The sequence below is a fragment of the Telopea speciosissima genome, chromosome 4, assembly GCF_018873765.1.
Source record: "Telopea speciosissima isolate NSW1024214 ecotype Mountain lineage chromosome 4, Tspe_v1, whole genome shotgun sequence".
In the NCBI taxonomy this organism is placed as follows: Eukaryota; Viridiplantae; Streptophyta; class Magnoliopsida; order Proteales; family Proteaceae; genus Telopea; species Telopea speciosissima.
The window spans coordinates 59,604,344-59,624,027 of NC_057919.1; the positions used below are offsets into that span (position 1 = coordinate 59,604,344).

General features: G+C 40.6%; 1 protein-coding gene across 1 annotated transcript in view; it reads left to right on the plus strand.

Annotated features, from left to right (window-relative positions):
• Positions 1–15,980, plus strand: part of LOC122658308 (calcium-binding protein 39-like) — a 37,333-nt gene extending 21,353 nt beyond the window's left edge. The window contains exons 9-11 of the mRNA XM_043853229.1: positions 14,334–14,378; positions 15,205–15,307; positions 15,751–15,980. Coding sequence (XP_043709164.1) covers positions 14,334–14,378; positions 15,205–15,307; positions 15,751–15,821 — 219 coding nt within the window. The 3' untranslated portion in view covers positions 15,822–15,980. The remainder of the gene's footprint in view (positions 1–14,333; positions 14,379–15,204; positions 15,308–15,750) is intronic.
• Positions 15,981–19,684: the final 3,704 nt, after the last annotated feature.

Sequence of the window (19,684 nt, forward strand, 5' to 3'; positions counted from 1 at the left end):
TTGTGAGGAGATGGGATAAGTATATTTGTGAACTTCTAAATGGAGATAGTTCGAATATGATCGATTCGGTTAACTACATTAGTCATCAAGACACCACACATCATAGATATGCACGAAAGATTGGTGTGGCAGAAGTGAAAGAAGCCTTAAGAAAGATGAAAGTGGGCAAGATACCAGGCCCAGATGAGACCCCAATAGAAGTGTGGAAGGCCCTAGGATCTTGTGGGGTTTATTGGTTAAGCAAGTTATTTAACAAGATTATGATTACAAGGAAAATGCCAGATGATTGGAGGAGAAGTATTGTAGTTTCGGTCTACAAAAATAAGGGTGATGTCCAGAGCTACAATAACTATAGAAGCATAAAACTAATGAGTCATACTATGAAACTTTGGGAGAAGGTTATTGAAACCCGTCTGAGAAGAGAGACTCATATCTCCAAGAATCAATTTGGTTTTATGCCAGGTAGATCCACGACTGAAGCTAACCTACTGAGGAGGTTCATGGAAAGATGTAGGACTAGCAAGAAGAACCTCCATATGGTCTTTATTGATCTGGAGAAAGCCTATGATAGAGTCCCTAGAGATTTAATCCGAGATGATCTTGCGAAGAGAGGGGTGTCGAGTAAATATATAGATGTAATTAAAGATATGTATGAGAATGTGGTGACTAGTGTGAGATGTGTGGGCGGCCAGAGCAAGGAATTCCCAATTGCAGTTGGGTTACATCAAGGATCAGCCCTAAGCCCTTATCTATTCGAGCTTATCATGGATGAATTAACCAAGAATATCCAAGATGAGGTACCATGGTGTATGCTATTCGCCGATGATATCGTTTTGGTGGATGAGACAAAAGCAGGGGTTAACGTTAAGTTAGAGATGTGGAGATCGACCTTGGAAGCAAGTGGCTTTAAGATTAGCAGATCAAAGACGGAGTATATGATGTGTAACTTTAGTCACACTATGATGGATGATCATATAGTGAAAATTGAAGAGAGAGAGCTACCACCAAGTGACTATTTCAGATATTTGGGGTCTATCATACACAAAGAAGGTGATATATATGATGATGCTTCACAAAGAATTAGAGTGGTATGGATGAAGTGGATAGGGGCGACCGGAGTACTGTGTGGCCGACACATTCCAGTAAAGCTTAAAGGAAAGTTTTACAGTACTGTGGTCCGATCTGCTATGATGTATGGGGCCGAATGTTGGGCAGTTAAGAAGTGCCATATAGGGAAGCTATGTCTTGCAGAGATGAGAATGTTAAGATGGATGCGCGGCAAAACTAGGAAGGATAAAGTGAGGAACGAAAGGATTAGGGCTGATGTGGGAGTTGCCCCGATCAGGGACAAGCTCCGAGAATGTCGTCTGAGGTGGTTTGGCCATGTACAACGAAGGCCTGGGGACGCCCCAGTAAGGAGGAGTGACCTGATTCCGATTGATGGAGCTAAAAGAACTAGGGGCAGGCCTAAAATGACCATACATGAGGTTGTGAAGAATGACATGCAGAGTCTGGGTCTTGTGCCAAGTATGACCTCAGATAGAGCCTATTGGAGGGCAAGGATCCACGTTGTTGACACTAGGTAGCTGAGATTTTCTGGGCTTGCCCCGTTCCTCCTAATCTCATTTTTCATTTTTCTATCTATCACTTTTTCTTATCTCATTTCTTCTTTTTTATTCTTCTTTCCTCTGTTTTCCCTACTTTGTTTTGTAAGGGTCCATGTAGCCGACCCCATTTAGTTGGGATAAGGCTGAGTAGTTGTTGTTGTTGTTACACCGATCACACAAAACTCCAGACACACATCTCCACTTCATCCATCCTATTTTAATTCTCTGTGAAACATCGTCTTCTATATGCCTTCTTTATTTTATGATTGTGCCAAGATACCTAAAATAGTCACTTTGTTGAATCTCCTTCTCATCAAGTTTCACCATCTCATTATCTGTCCTATTGTTACCAAATACTCCGTCTTCGTTCTACTTAGCTTAAAACCTTTTGTTTCCAACATAACTCTAACTTGGCGTTAATCCCTGCTTTTGTCTCATCCACCAAAACAATATCATCAGCAAAAAGCATACACCAAGGAACCTCATCTTGAATGTCTCTGGTTAAATCATCCATGATAAGCGTAAACAAATAAGGTCTTAAAGTTGATCCTTGATGTAACTTAATTGTAATTGGGAATTCACTACCTTGGCCCCCCACCGTTCCCTAAGTCGATCTTCAAAAAGATCTAGGTACCGGATAGCATATCTCGCATATTATCTAGTCGAGGAATTGAGAACCTATACTTCACTGTAATATTGCTGATTGCTCGATTGTTGATGCACATACGCCACAAACTTTCCTTCTTTGGCATGAGGAGGGCTGGTATGGCGTACGGGCTCATGCTTTCTTGAATGAAGCCCTTTTTCAGTAACTCGTCCACTTGTCGTTTCAAATCAGTATGCTTTGTGAGTGAGACGATAGCCAGGCAGATTTGGCAGCACTGACCCTAGTACGAGATCAATTGCATGTTGGATGTCTCGCATCGAGGGCAACTCATCTGAAAGCTCCTCAGGTACTAGATCTGCAAAATCAGATAACAAACCTTGTAAGCCCCAATTCCAAAACCTCCCCCAACACAGACACCAGCCATGACTACCTATACTCCATTCTTCCCAGATTTTCCAGGGACTATCCAGATTCCAGTCTCTCCTACACCAGATGGGCCCCACACATTTCCCTCAGAAATGCTAAAGGAACTACAGCAAAAACAGCGCAATTTGACTCAGTTTAAGGCTAGATCAAGGCCACACAGCCACCAGCCTTGGTCCCCTCAGCGACAAAGGCCCCCCTCCATTTCAGCCTTACCTCCCACCAACTCTTACCATGACTGAACTGGTCAAACTGATTCCTGAATCTTGGATCACTTCGTATGAGCAGAATCAAGAGGCTGCACCACCACCACCTCCCGTGGTTGCTACTAATCCTTCTTATAAGAGGCTTGAAGATGGCAGAATTTCAGTCTCTTTTCCCAGACCTACGGACATGAGCACCATGGTCCCATTTTTCCCAACTGACCTCAAGCTCCGACTACCTCATGTGCCCATCAAAGCTTTTGACAATGCCGGTGAACCTATCTATGAGTTCCAAAGCCCCTCAGGACACAAATGGTTTGATGTCTGCGATTGTGCAGATTGTTGCAATGAATCAGAAGATGAAGAACCTAGGCGATCTCGGCATAAAAAAAAGAAGGCTCCAGACCCTCTTTGGCAACGATACAAAGCAGGTTGCCCCAATGTTGGTCCCCTTGGAGACGACCCAGGCAAATACCAGTTCATTGTAGAGTATGGTACGCAAAGACCTTGTCCTTTGGGATGTTGCAATCCCCCTGAAAATCCTCCCTATCAAACCTCTCCCCTCTCATCTCCACTAACATCTCCTGGTATCAGATAACAATTCCCGAATGGGTTTTGGAAAAGTTAGCTCAGGTGGAGGAGTGACTTCCTTTGTGACCAAGGCCAAGACAAGGAGGTCTCTTTGCTGGTTTGTAGGAATTCTTAGTGTGGTAGTGTAACAGCTTAATTCCACTGGGCTCTCCTTTCTCCAGCTTCCTTTCTCGCTTCTTCACAGGCTTAGTGTTGGCTTTAGTATTATGTCGTGCCTTCTCTGCTGAGATATTTAAAGGTTTGTACGCTATGTAAATGTTGGTCCCTCTTGACTCCAACCATCACATCATTGTCGTAAATTTAGGGCCTACCAAGAAGAACGTCTGTCAACTACATAGGTATAACATCACACCAGACTTCTTCATTGTCCAATTTGAGTGTAACTGAACACCTTTGCTTGATTTCTAAGGTGTTCCATTTAGAAGAGAAACCATGTAAAGTTGTGGGTGCTTTTCTTTTCAAATATTTGCTCTCTGGGTGAAGATATTTTAAACCACGTTCACACAATTGCTGCTGTCCACTATTACTTGTGCTACTCTGGGTCCGCTGGCCATGCTACGGTAGAAGATGCAGTGTTGGCTCCAGCCTTCTCCCTGTGATAATGTGATTGACAATGTTAACTTTATACGTCATCATCTCATCATCATCCTCAATGGCTGGCTGTTCTTCAGTAACGTCCTCTAGGGGAAGCCCATCATTTATCTTTTTGTCTTCATTAGTTTGAAGGGCAGCAACCATGGCATTTGTACTCTGTGCTTTCTGAGGACAATTTTTTGCAAAATGTCCATACTTGTTGCAGTAATAACACTTTGTTTCGCTACTTGCATTCATAGGAGCTTTCCCTTTATCAACTGAAGTGGGAGTGTTATTCTACATACTCATATATGGAGGTGGTCGGTAGTAGTTGGTGGTCTCCTGTACTCCCCGACTTGATTTCCATAAGGTCTGATGGGAATCTTCAGTAGGTCTTCTGCTTCCAATGCCTTCTGATAGCAGTCTTGAAGATTGTGGACACTAGCTGTACCCATAGCTCTTCTGACATGTGGTCGTAACCCAAGCTTGTACTGTGACATCAGTTGTGTGTCGTTTTCTTCAACTTCTGTCTGTGATAATGGAGCATCAAACTTATGTGTGTATTCAACCACGGATGGTGCACCCTTCCGTAGTGTGTTCAACTGATCATGCTAGCGATTTACGAAGGGCTGTGAGAGATACTTGCTCTTTAAATCTTCTTTCATATCATGCCGGGTAGTAACTGGTGTGCCTCCATTTTGCATCATTTCTTCTTGTAATCTCCACCATTCCCTTGCTGGTCCAACTTAGTCTTGACTGACTCGATCTTTCTAGCCTCAGCCATGTCGTACCAGTCAAAAGTAATCATCAATTGCATTCACCCAATCAGGTGACACTTGTGGATCAAGCTTTCCGTTATATTCCTTCAACTCTAGCTTAACCTTCTGTGAGTCATCAAATCATCTTTAAGGAAAACTAGTGTTGTCAAAATAAGTTCTCACGTGATCCTCAAAAGTAACCGGTGGTGCCTGTGGTGTAGTAGTTCACTCTGGCAACCTTCCCTAATATCGGCTAGTATTCTGTGATGTAGCTGGTGTTGGGTAATGCCATCTCTATGGTCCTTTGGAGGGGCTGATATTGTGACATTTTATCAACATGTTGCTCCAAGGATACCAATCTATCAGACATACTTTTTCATCATATCAGCAAGTTGTTGCATAGAAATCTGATCCTCTCTTGACTCTTTAGTGTTAGAGCTTGATGTAGCCATATCTCTGATACCAAATTGGTGGAGGGGGGGGGGGGGGGCGGCGAGGGGTAGATAGGATGAACCCTAGGTTCAAATTACACAACCCTTTAACAGGATCTCAAGAAAACCCTAAAACAGAATTTAGGCCAACGATACGGTCAAAGTCAACCTTATCCATGGAACTCAGATTCTGGTCAATGATAATAAACTGTTAGAATAAGCAAACCCAGAATACAGCAACTTTCTACAGATTTGAGTGAACAGTCAGAACAGTAAAAATCTGAAACCCGTAACCCAAAATTTGAGAGATTTCTTGTATCAGCAGATCTGATCTGGCTAAAACCATGGTCGAAGGTCACTTCCAAGAGGGTCCTTAATTTCTCAAAATATGGGCAGCATTTAAGGGACAGATTCTCTTATATGGCTGATGCCCATTTCAGCCAATAAAGCCCAAAACAGGGGTGCCGATAACTTCTGGTTGGTGGTTCAATACTGTGAACAGCAATCACCAACAGCAAATAAAATTGATGATCAACTCTTCCAAACTCAATTTAAATCAAACTCAACAATCACCAGTAACAGTCGATGAATTTGTACTTATTTAAGAGAAGGTATATATAGAGAAGGGGATGTGACCTTTGATTTTCCACCAACAGGCTTATATCATAATCGCTCCAATCCCAAGAATTTCTCACTCTATATTGAGTCTCCAACAACTCCTTTCACAGAATCACAATGGCAAAAAGGCTAGAGTCATAGTTTCATTCTTAAAAAATGTTGGTGGCCAATAAGCATTACAAGCTGTTTATTTAAAACAAATAGTCCCTAGCTATGTAAGAACCCTATCTAATCACACTTACATAGCCATTAGGGTAACTTAAAAGAAAAGGACACTTAAGAAGAAAATCCTCTACAATAGGTAAAATTACTTCAAAAAAAAAAAGAAGAAACAATTAAAAGCTAGCCCATGATGTGGGCTGATGACATAGGCCCATAATGGGCTGTAAAGGCCCATTGCCAACAAGAATTAAAAGACCCTCTTGTTTTAAAATCGTGGCTACTGGCTAAGTGGCCTTTGTCCCTTTCTTCTTTCTTTGGGAGTAAGTAATAAACACCCCTGCATCAAATATACCCTACCCTAAACCAGTAAGGTTCATAACAATTATGAGCATGGCAGTGCACCCCCATTCCATTGCCATCCCTAAAGCCCTAATTTCAGTTTGATATTCTATTTCCCTACTATCACTTTTTGACAAAATTCTTTTGGAATTTCTGCTGCTTTTTCTCTGTTGATATAGATTTGCAATTCATAACAGAGACATATCTATGATTTCTATGTTTATAAATCTTCTTTGAAGTTTGAACTATGCAGGACTAGAAGTCTAGGAATTCTCTATTAGTCTGAATTTACTTAATTTATGAGGTCACATTAATTATTACACATAGTGTAATACCTTTTTGGCATAAAAGATGTTTTGGTTCTGTCAGCTTCTATAGTAGTTTCTCCTTCATGGTGCTGCTACTTTGTTTATATTTCTTATCGTACAAGCAACTATTTGAAAACTTTCATCTATTCTTTTCAGTTTCGAGCTCTTTACTTCCACTTAATTTAAAAAAATGCTCATCTTCTGAATTCTTTAAAGATGATTGTTAGCAACCTTTAGGAATGAATGGTTGAGTGATCAATAGGATCACCAAGCCTCTTTATTTTAATAAAAGAGAACAAAATATTACAGAAATACCCCCCTCATAACCGACTCTAACTAATGAGTTGGCTATGGGAAAAAAACCCCCATAATGCCCCTGTGGGCTACATAACTCAACACTCCCCCTCAAGTTGGTGCATGGTAATCACACATTCCCAACTTGGACAAAATAGGATGAAATAATTTCCCACCCAAGCCCTTAGTGAAGATATCAGCCAATTGATCATTGGTCTTCACAAAAGGCATACAAATCTGTCCACTTTCCAGCTTCTCTTTGATGAAGTGTCTGTCGATCTTCACATGCTTCGTACGATCATGCTGCATTGGATTATGGACAATACTAATTGCGGTTTTGTTATCACAGTACAACATCATGGGGAGATGAAGAGCAACACCAAGGTCTTGAAGTAATCCTTGAATCCACAACAATTCAAAGATTCTTTGTGCCATATCACGGAACTCTGCTTTAGCACTGGACCTTGTCACAACATTTTGTTTCTTGCTGCACCACATGACAAGGTTCCCTCCCACAAGCATACAATAACCTGAAGTAGCCTTCCGGTCAGGAGAACCACCCTAGTCAGCATCGGTATATGCCTCAATACGGAGGTGATAATGCAAAGATAACAAAAGCCCTTTTCCTGGAGCTGATTTCAAATAATGAAGAATGCGAAGAACAACAACCATATGTGTAGAATAGGGACCAAACTCACCGCAAACGCGATGTCTGGTCTAGTATGTGAGAGATAAATTAATTTCCCCACTAATCTTTGATAACGGCCTTTGTCAACAGGTTCACCATCTTTATCCTTCAATCTAGTACCAGCTTCCATAGGAATATCACAGGGATGGCAACCCAACAAACCAGTCTCAGATAAAAGATCCAGGACAGACTTCCTTTGAGAGAGAAAGATGCCTTTTAAGAAACGAGCAACTTCAATCCCAACAAAATACCTTAATTTCCCTAAATCTTTTATTTCAAACTCACGTCCTAGGAAGCTCTTCAAACGAGATATTTCAGCACCATCATTCCCTGTCACCACTATGTCATCGACATAAACTATGAGAATAGTGCCCTTGTCAGCAGACCGTTTGATGAACAGAGTACGATCAACATTACTTTGTTTGTATCCCACTGAAATCATGGCCTTGTGAAATCTACCAAACTAAGCCCGTGGAGACTGCTTCAGCCCATAGAATGCACGCTTCAGTTTGCAGAATTTGCCATGAGTTTTTTCAGATGAAAATCTTGGAGGAATCTCTATATAGAATTCCTCCTCAAGCTCTCCATGAAGGAAAGCACTCTTAACATCAAGCTGCTGCAAATCCCACCCCAAATTCACAGCATATGGTAATAGAATATGAACAGTACTCAGTTTTACAACGGGAGCAAAGGTCTCCTAGTAGTCGATGCCATAAGTTTGGGTGAAACCCTTGGACACAAGTCTTACCTTGTATCTGTCAACTGTGCCATTAATCTTCTGTTTGACTACGAACACCCATTTACATCCAACTGGTTTTTTCCCTGGAGGAAGAACAACAAGATCCCAAGTATTATTTTTCCTAAGGCTCTCATCTCTTCCACCATAGCTGCTTTCCATTTTGTATCTGCAAAGGCTTCTTGCTACTAATGTGGAATAGAAACAGAAGAAAGAGAAGACACAATAACATGATAGGAGGGAGAAAGAGAATCATAGGAAATAACATGAGATATGGGATGTTGGGTACAAGCCTGAATACCTTTACGGATAACAATAGGTAATTCAAGAGAAGAATTCTTACTAGACGAAGTAGTAGGCTCTGGCTTAAAGGACGACGATGGGATGAGTAAAGACGCCGCAGTGGTCGTGGTTTCAACTTGCTTTTTGGGGGTTCGAGTGAAGACACGAAGATTTGGGAGATCAAGTCTTCCCTAAATATTTTCAACCTGTAGTCTAACAGAACCAGGAGTAGGCTGCTCCCCTTGAATGGTATCCAAAGAAGGCCCTTGATCTGGCAGCTGCTCCCCTTGAAGAGGAACAAGGGAAGGAGTAGCAAGTGGTGTGGTAGGTACAGCAACAGGTACAACAGGTACAGTAGATATAGCAGATGGTATGGCACCAGGTAATGCTGGCACATCTTCACAAGCTAAGTCAAACTCCCTCTGAAGATGTGACGACGAATAATATGGTAAGGACTGATGAAAGACGATGTCCATGGAAACCAGCACACAACAATATGGAGGATGGTAACATTTGTACCCTTTTTGAGTTGCAGAATAACCCAAAAAAATACACTTGACACCACGAGGATCTAGCTTCCCATGAGAGTGATGATTGCAAGCATATCAAATACAACCGAAAACCTTTGGGAGGAATAAGAAAGGAGGAGGAACCCTGAAGGACATCAACTAGAGCACGAGAGCCCAGAACTCGAGTAGGCAAAGCAGCGGTAAGAACAACATCACTCCAGTACCGGGAAGGGATATTTTAGTCAAACATCAGGGCACGGGCCATTTTAAGGAGGTGGCGGTTTTTTCTTCCAGAATCACCATTTTGAGGAGGTATGTCAACACAGCCAAGGTTCGAAAACTCGGGTCTCGGTGCCAACTCGGACCCTTGAAAAACCGAGTCGAGTCGAGATCTCGTCGAGTTGGTGCACTTTTTTTTTTTTCGGACTCGAAGCCTCATCTCGGTGGGTTTTAGACCTAGTTTGGGTCTGAAACTTGGTATTCAGCCTATTTTAGGCCATTTAAACACAATGACACTATCAGATTTTGCAAAAACAAAGTCCAAATAGGAGTTTCACTTAGTGGGAAAGCAAGACAAACACTTATGCTAGAAATCAAGACAGACACAGGACAAACACACTTTATGCCTAATATCATTTAAGTAAATGAAATACTACTATATTATTCATAAATAAGCAAATACCCCCCTATTTGAATATAATAAAAATAGTTAAAAAATCAAATTCCAAAAGGAAAAAAAGTCAACGCCCCAGTTTAAGAACAAAAACTATATTTTCGGTGGTAGGTGCAATTTTCAACTTTCTAATGCTGGGATTGTTCTCAAATCTAAAAATTCCATAAATCTTATTATGGTTAAACATTGCTAAAAACCAAAAGTGCGGTAAAATATTCATTTGTTTTGATGTCCAAAAAACTATTTTCATTCAGAGCGATTTTGACAGCATTCGCGCACACAGAATTAAGTTTGACCGGTATATAACTCCCTCAATATAAATCAGATTTTAGCAATCTTGGACTTGTTGGAAAGCTTTGTGATCCAGTTTTTGTTCTTGAACTGGGGGGTTGACTTTTTTTCCTTTTGGAATTTGATTTTTTAACTATTTTTATTGGATTCAAATAGGGGGTATTTGCTTATTTATGAATAATATCTTAAGTAAATGGTTACTTAAATGATATTAGGCATAAATAAGTGTCTGTCTTGGTTCCTGGCATAGATAGGTGTCTGTATACCAAGGTTTTCCAGCAAGATCTCGAGATCTGGCACTCATATAAAGGACCTAGATGGGCATTTTCCTATGTCAAACCGAGATCTTGACTGAGACCCGAGATCTTGGAGAGATATTGTACTTTTATGACTCGACCCCCATCTAGTCTCGGGATTTCGAAAAACTGAGAAGCTCGGCGAACTATGAACACAGCTGGTTTGATGAAGAATCCCATGATCAACCATATATTTTTGAAATTGCCCTTTGTTAGAAGATGAGAGAAAGAGTTTGGAACTGAAATGCTTGGTTAGTCTATTAGACCACCCAAGCTTCTATTTATAATAGAAGCCTCAAAGAGGAAAATGATGACACCAATACGCTTACTATGACTAAAAGGAAAAATTACATAGTAAAGTACCCATATACCCCCTCGGTATACACCATACACCCTTCCATGTATTCTCTGCCATTGTCACTGTGGAGAATTTTCAAGGTGGCATTGAATTGAGTCTGAATTAACTTGTGGAAAAGTTGAAAACACCAAAATACTTCACTCTTGTGCTGCATCATATACACCCATGTTGTACGGCTATGACAATCAATAAACGTGACAAACCATTTTGACCAGAAATGGATGCTTTCCGGGCAGGGCCCCATACATCCATATGAACAATATGAATGGGAGAAATACTTCTTTTATTTAATGAAGGATAAATAGAACGAGTCTGTTTAGCCAAAACACAGGCATCACAAAAAAAAACTCATCCTTATTACAATTTTTAACTAACTGGGCAAACAAATGAGATAAAGTCCCAATGGAAGGATGTCCTAGCCTACAATGCCACTAATATAAGTCAGAGGAGACAGAATGTAACTGATGACTATGAGAGGAAACGGTAGTGGGAGGCTGTGAACCACCATCAAGCAAGTAGAGACCACCATGCACTTTACCAACCCCAATCGTCTTCCTTGTCACTAGATCCTAGAAGATACAATGAGAGGGAAAAAAAGTTACTTTGCTGTTTAGGTCCTTAGTAAGACTACTAATTGTCAATAAATTAGTAGAGACAGAGGGAACATGTAAAACAGATTTTAGAGTAAGACTAGAGGAGCAACAAATAGACCCCTTTCCAGATATAGATGAAAGAGACCCATTTTCCATTCAGACAGTATCTTTCTCGGATGAAGGAGTGTATTGATGAAAAAGGGTAGAAGAACCTGTCATATGGTCATTGGCACCAGAGTCAATGATCCATGGGCTGGAGACTGCCGATGCACAATGACCACCAATAGAAATACCCAAGGCAAAGTTAGAAACAGAACCAGAAGTGGCAGCAGGTGTAGAAGACTGGGCATCAGAGGCTTTTAACATCCGACAGACAGCTTGAAGTTCTTCCAGAGATAGACCAGTGTCTGTAGGAGGTGTTGCAATGGTTTCAGTCTGATTGACCTTAGCTTTAGGCTGACCACGGCCCTTGCTACCACCCTTTTTTCGATTGGCTTCAAAATCAGCAGGCTTCCCATGTAATTTCCAACAAGTGGCCTTAGTATGCCACAACTTACCACAATGTTCACATTTGATAGTCTCCTTAACAGGTTTGGAGGTGTCAGTAGTAGTATTAGTTGAACCAGACCCAGTATGTAAGGCTGATCGGTCTGCGAGTGCAGGGTGCAGCGTAGCTGAACGGAGGCGATCCTCAATATGAACCTATAATGTATAAGACTGCTCCAAGGTAGGAAAAGGATCCGTGCTGATCTAGACTTTAATCTGATCATATTCAACATTGAGACCAACCAAAAAATCATGGACTCGAATTTTATCAACATGTTTGCGGTAGGCAGCAATATCGATGGCATTAATGGGCTGATAATCCGAGTAATGATCAAGTTCCTGCCAGCACTTATGAAGCTCTGTATAATATTGGGAGACAAATAATTCATTTTGCTTTGTATCATGATTCTTCTTCCGTAGTTCATATACTTGAGCATCATTCCCAACTTGGGAGTGTCTTTTGCAGCTTTCCATATTTGAGCAGCAGTGTCCAAGAGAAGGTAACTTGGTGCCATAGTAGGATGCATAGAACTAAGAAGATAAGACATTACCATGGAATCGTGGGAGAGCCACCGATCGTGGGCAGGACCTTCTTCATCAGGTTTGACAAGATTATCTGTAAGATGTCCTGTAAAGCCGCGACCAACAATGGTAAGGTAAGTAGATTGAGACCACATCAGGTAATTAGCCCCATCTAACTTGATAGTAGTGGCAGCGAAAGGAAGGCACTCAGTACGAACAGATCCATCTGATGGAGACAAGGCTGTAGTGAGATCAGACATAGTGGCAAGAGAGTGGGGTAGACGGGTTTTAGAATTTTCACAAATTTAACCGTTAGAAGAGGCTAAAAATTAGATCTAGTCTCCCTCTGGTAGTGGCCAAGATGTCCTCCAAAAATCAACACCTTCTGATGAGCCAATAAAGAAAACTTAATTGTGTAAAAAATTAGGTAAAAAACCTGATTTGAAGAAATCGCAGAGCTGAATCTGAGTTTGTCTTGATTCAAATCTGCAGTCTTCAACCAGGAATGGATGTTGACCAATAACCAGCAGGAAAAAAGCTCCAAAAAAGGGGCAATAATCGATCTTCAAAAATTGGAGAAATCGATCTTCAAAGGAGGAGGGGACCTGCCGACAGAATCTGGTCAGCACCTGTAGTCTTCAATCATGATCTGCAATGAGGAAGGATGGAGGGCAGCATCTAGATCTGCAGGAGATCACCTCATAGTGCTGCCCTTAATGGTTGAGAAGAGCCGAGAGTGAGAGAGAAGGTTTTAAGAGGTTTGCGGTAAGAAGAAAAGGGTCTAGGATGGAGTCGTGGAAACCCATAATGCCCCTGTGGGCTACATAACTCAACAATGATCATCTTCATTGTTACTGACTACTACCTTTTGTATCCAGCGTTAATCCAGCCATTAACACTTTGGTGTGGTTCACATAGCCCCTGCAGTCCGATGGATGTACTGACATATAATTCTGTCAAAGTTCAAGATGATTGCATTTATCATCCCCCGGTCCCCTCTTTCACATGGAAGGGGCCTCACCACTGAATCGAAATTTTAATGTTTATTAGTACCAATACTGAGATCATAATGTGGCTGAGTATGGAAAAGTTTCAATGTGTAATCTGTTGCATTTGCGTGAGATGGGTTGAAAAGAAAAGCAGCCTATTTTTTTTTTGGGGGGGGGGGGGAAATCTAAATGTTTATCTGCATTTATAACTTTGCATCGTTGGTCCATTTTTCTGCATTCTGGTAAATCTGTGTGCATATTCTAAATACTTTTACTGCCATATATTCTGTTGAACATCGTAGAAAATAGTGCCTAGCTCCTCAATGAGGGACCAGCTTTGAAAATAAAGAAAATTGATCGTGGGGCCCCGCCATACAGTCCATGTGGACTTGGTGTGAATGACTTCTCATTCATGCAACTAGGCTTTGCATCAGTTGTTTCATTATGTTTTATTCTTTAAATTTATTATTTAGATTCTATAATTTTCCGGATACGTGGTAATTTTGTCATTTTGAAAATATGTTGAAACCATTATATATTAGGAGTTGGGGTTATTTAAATCTCTATTTGCTGGTATTAAGAAGGTACTAAAAATTCTGAAATTGACCAGAGTGTTTCACCTCTCTGTTGTTGGCCTATTGCATTGAAATTAAGTAGTCTATTCCCACTGAAGTCTACTTAACTCCTGTGAAGTTTTGTTTATTTTTTTGTTGCTCTCTTTGTGTCTGCTGGACTTCAAGTAGGTGTATTCTGGATGATTGCTTTTCTTAGAACAATGTCTTTTTGTTTACTCTAGCTATTGAGCCAATGGAATTTTCATGTTGTCTTGCATCACTCCTTCACATGGATTGTTCAATGTGCATTTGAAAAAATGAAACAGGAATTGCTTATTACCTTTACATTTTCTTCTGCTCTAACAAGTTGTTATTTATGCAGGATTCAAGCAAAAATATACAGATATCTGCTTTCCATATTTTCAAGGTGTTGTGCTTTCTTAATTTGTTCTAATGCTGGTCATTTCTTTGTTCACCTGAATTGGCTTTTGCTTTTGTGGAATGCTAAGAGATGGAGGATGGACACTGTAGAAGTCTGTCTGTTGTATCTGTAGAGGTGCATATACTTTGATTAGCCCCACTTAGAAGTTCCCCAGGACCAAAACACAGATCTGGCAGAAATTTACAAAAAATTGGTCAAGTTAATTTACGCTAATGGAACTTTAAAGTGTGATCCTTGAGTGCTATCCCAACATCTCTTTATATGGTAAAGACCATTTTGTGAATCAACCATAACCCAGCCCAAGCCAGACAAAACCAGGTTAACCTGAATCAAGCTATGCCTCTAGATGTTTTTTGAGTTAACTTTTGTTGGTTGTCAATGAGGAACTCACTAGCTAGATGAAGTTGCAGATTCAAATTTCGAATAGGAACCAAAGGTTAAACTAACTGAATGAATTTCACATGGTCTTCATTCTCATGGTGCATTAATATTGCCTGCGAGGCTGTGACAGGCACACTACATTAATTTGGACCATTTATTGGTACTAGCTAGTCATCGATTGCAGAAAACCCTTGAAAGTTGGAATCCTGTATGGTCAAATGCCTCTTGAGGCAGGCAAGGGTCCATCATCCATGACTGTCATTGTCTCATTGGTGGCAAGAACCCTTTGATTTTTTTACCATTTAGGGTTGGCTATCCAGGAGGCAAACTAGAGATGGAAATACAGGTTATTTGTTTCAATTTCGAACCGGTTTCATAATCATGTTTTTTTTTGGTCCTCGTTGATTTTTTTTTTTTTGTTGTTTTACAGGTCTTTGTTGCTAATCCCAACAAGCCTCAAGAAATTATCATCATCCTGGCCAAAAACCATGAAAGATTACTAGAACTGCTTCGCAATCTTTCTGTTGGCAAAGGTAAAGTTATTTCTAGATTGTTGAAATTAGTAAAGCAATTTCCAGATTGTTGTAATTGAAGGTAGCCTTCTGCTAGAACATTGAGAAATTCAACTGATGGCATAGGATACTTGGAAGCAAGCAGGCTGGATCCACCGCCTTTCTGAATCCCACTTGTTAATTTACCTTACGCCAGCCTTCTTCTAATTTGATGGTCACAACCATTTTATTAGGCATATGTTTGGGCAGTAGGAGAACTAATACCTAGGACAGTCCAGGAAGCATTGATGGATGCATATGGTAGGACCATCCTTTAGGTTCCAGCCTGCTTGTCTTGACGTGTATATTGCATGTTGTTGTTATACCTTCTGCACTCTATTCCAGAGTTTATCTTAGATTTCCTCCAAATGCTTTGCTAGGGTCATTCGTCAATACTTGTTTTCTTTCTTGCACATGCCTTGTAGGTGTGGATGACGAGCAATTCGAAGAGGAAAGGGATTTGGTGATCAAAGAAATTGAAAGAATATCTCACTAACCTACTGTTGCTTATTAAATTCTGCTGTTCCAGTACACATGGTGTGCCTCTTTCTACATCTCAAATCTGATCTCCCAGGTTTTTACGTTCATTATTGCTTTTGACATTACTGTGTTTGGCAAACCCATGCATTTGAAGGCTGTGAAAGGAGTGTCTGAGATAACTTGTGGCGGGGCAATTGTGGGAACTGCAAATGTTATTGGAGAATTGATGAAGGGACAGAAAAGTTTCGCTTGCTTGTGTTTTGGGACTAAAAAGCAGGTTCTGTATGTTGCTTTTGATCTTGTGTATACTGTATACAGGAAGTTTTTTGATCATGTTTAGTGTTGAATTGGTTAGCCGACCCCATTAAGTTGGGAGGCTTTGCTGTTGTTGTTGTTTAGTGTTGAATTGGTTGTCTCGTGTGGAACAAAGGGAAAACACTATAAATTGATTAATTAGTTGGGTTAACTATTACTATATATTGTAAATCTGAACTGCAATCACCGATCTGGGTCTCTTTTGCAGCTTGTCTAACCTGATCTGGGGATCTAGGTCTGGGTCTATCTGGTTCTTTAAGCGTTGTTTCCATTTCTGTGCTGACCCTTTTAAGCATAAATGTATGTATTTTATGCTGTGTTTATCTAGCTTTCCTTTCAAACGTGAGGGAATCCTGCTGTTGGTATTAATTGGTATGGATTGGTTCCAGGCTATGAGTACTACTAGTACCATATTCTTGGATGTCCTCGTTCACAATCCAGACATGAGCCATTTCAACCAACACCACCCATGAGGGCAGAGGCAGAGGCTATACGTATAATGAAGGTTTCTATGATCCTGTGTTGTTTTCCAGCAACCCACTTGGCAGTCTGATATGAATAGATGCTAAACATTCCATTCACTGAGTCCTGATTTTTCTTGGCACTACGATCACTGCACTGAAATTGACACAGGCAGAACTCTAAAGATTGATCACTGAGCAACTAGGTTCTTCTCCCTTGAAAGAGTAAAGACGAAGGGATTGGTATTTTTTTTAGGCCAAGGAAGAGGGTGGACCTCAGTCCACGGTGCGGGAGCCTCCTGCACTAGACGCCCTTTGTTCTTTAATCTGATTGCATCGTCCTAACCATGATAATTCTACCAAGAAAAATAGTAGTGCTACTTCAGTTGTTAAGTGATGATTAGATCCAGCCCCACTTGGTGCATTGGGATCACACCATGGTTCTAAGATTGAAATCGGATTGGCTTCGATTCTGATTCCTGCCGATACAGAGCAACCAATTCATACCAATTTCTAGGCCAACTTCCGACCAATTCCGGCTGAATCGGAATTGGCTGAGGCTGATCCTGTTGCCAATTCAACATATTTGAACCCTGTTCACACTAATCCATTGAGAGAGTCGCTTTCCCCTACCTCCATTCTGGCTTTCGTCCTGTGAATACGACTTTTCATTTCTCATGGACCCAGTTGTTGATCCCCCTCCTCTTTCTCCTTCCTTTGCTGTCTCTACACCCCCTTGTCCTTCGTTTCCTATGATGATCAATCCTCTCACCCGTTATTCTAATTTTTCTGCTAATTTAGCTTCCGCTTTGATCGCTGATTTCTCTTCTAACCTTACCCTTCCTAATAGAGTTCTTCTACCCGTCTCTATCCCTGAATCTACAATCCAACATGCTAAAAGGCAGCTGAAGTTTTCTCTCATTGGTTGGGTTCCTAATATTACCTAAGTTCATATCTATGAGTATCGCTCTATGTTCACTAAATCCTGGTAGAGTAAATCTGTTAAATTAAGTTAATGAAGTGGATGTCGCCGATGATGCTCCAAATCGTTTTATAGTCCAGTTTTCGAATGCAAGAGACATTCAAGTCATTCTTTTAGCTCAGCTGCAGATCTATCATGGACATCTTTTCTTCATCCTTGGAATCCAAAAGTACCACCAGCTAAAGCCCTTGTTTTTTTGAATGCATTTATCTGGGTTCAGCTTCACAATTTGTGTTAAATGTATTATGATCAGTATGACATTCTTGCTATTACTATTTTTTTTCTAGAGTTGGGAGGTGCCTTGAGATTGAAAGTCTGCGGGGCTCTAATAGCTCCACTCTTCTTGCTGCTACAAGGTTACTAGCTTATTCCTCTTTTTCAAGAGCTTGTATCCTCTCTTTAATCAGATTTCATAGGCCGGATTTGTTTTTTCTTTTTGAAACCAAATCCTCTCATCTTCATCACATACCCCCTTTGTAGAAAGTTTTACTTTGTTGTTCCTGCCTCTAATAGAGCTGGTGGCCTTCTGCTTTTCTGGAGGAGTTCTCTTCAAGTGGATCTTCTGCAGAGCGATTAGAGTTCTATACTGCAGTTTATCAAAGCAATTCTATGGCCTTTCGCGCATTACAATGAAACACTCTTATGAGCCTACTTAGCCTCTTCAATTGAGTTCAATTTGCACATTGAAGAAAAGCTTAACAGATTTTTTGCCTCCAGCTCCTGGATTAAAGTCCATCCTAACTGGGTTTCTTCTCATTTTCTTAGGACAACATCCATCAGTCCATTGAGCCATTAATTGTTCTACATAAATTTCATATTCAGATTCCTTCCAAGTCTTTTAGTTTTGAACAATTTTGGATTTCTGAACCGTCTTTTATGTCTATTGTTTTTTATGTTTGGATTGCTCCTTTTCATGGGTCTTCGATCATCCTTCACTTTATCGAACAAATTATCTCACCTATGCAATTTTTCTCATAAAAACCTTTCTTATTGCTTGGCATCCATCTTCCTCCATCTGATGTGCTAAAATTAAATGTTGATGGCTCTTGCTTAGGGTGCCCAGATCCAGGAAGCATTGGAGGAGTTTGTCAGGACAGTAATGGGTCGCTTCATCTTTGGTTTTGCTGTCTTTTTCGGGCACACCCATGTCTTTGTCACTGAGGCTTCTTGCTGCTCGGCAGGCACGCTTTGTTGTGGGCTGTTCAATATCACCACTCATTATAGACCTTATTACCCGAATCCATGACCATTTGGACACAATGAAGCAACCTTACCGTTGCACCAAGGCCCACAATACCCACCACCCTCATGGATTATCAATCAATCCATGTTATAAATATGTATGCGATTGGAATGATTTATAGTTTTCAACCCATTGCACATAAAGTGAGTGGCCTCGTGACTGAGGGAACGTCCTCTCCCTACGTGTGAATTAAAAATCAGAATAGGCTGATCCCAAAGGTTGGACTGATTCAGATCGGCCAATCCCTATACATAAACTAGGGTTAGGGCTTGAGAATCTGGCACCATCCTGAGTCATTTGAATCCCACAAAAGTAGCTTCTTTTAGACCTCTCACCGCAACGAATACAGTCTATTCAAAGCATAGTTCTCAAACTAGCCGAGTTCTTGAAAAACTCGAGAATCTCGATCTGGTCGAGACGAGTTCTCTTAAGAGACACAAATTTGCATGGTTTCGATAAATTCGACCGAAATTTTGGTGAAATCTCAACCTGTTTAAGAAGAAAGTAAACTACTCTTGTTTCTTCTCGAACACTATGATGTGGCATTCATATGCATGGAAGAAAAACTTGACCGAAACCTGTCGAAACCATCGAGTTAACTCGGTTTCACAGGCTTTCAAGACGAGTTGAAGGGGAATTTTATAAAATCCCTAGATTCGACCGGGTTTCGATGGTTTCGACCATATTTCAGTGGTTTCGACACATACGCCCATCGAAACTTGGAGAAACTTGGTTCGAAATTACGATAAATAGGTATTTATGACAAAAACTGCCAGAAATCAGGACAAACACAACCAGTAAATGTATTTGTATTTCATTTACTTAAGATATTATTCATAAATAAGCAAATACCCTCTATTTGAATCCAATAAAAATAG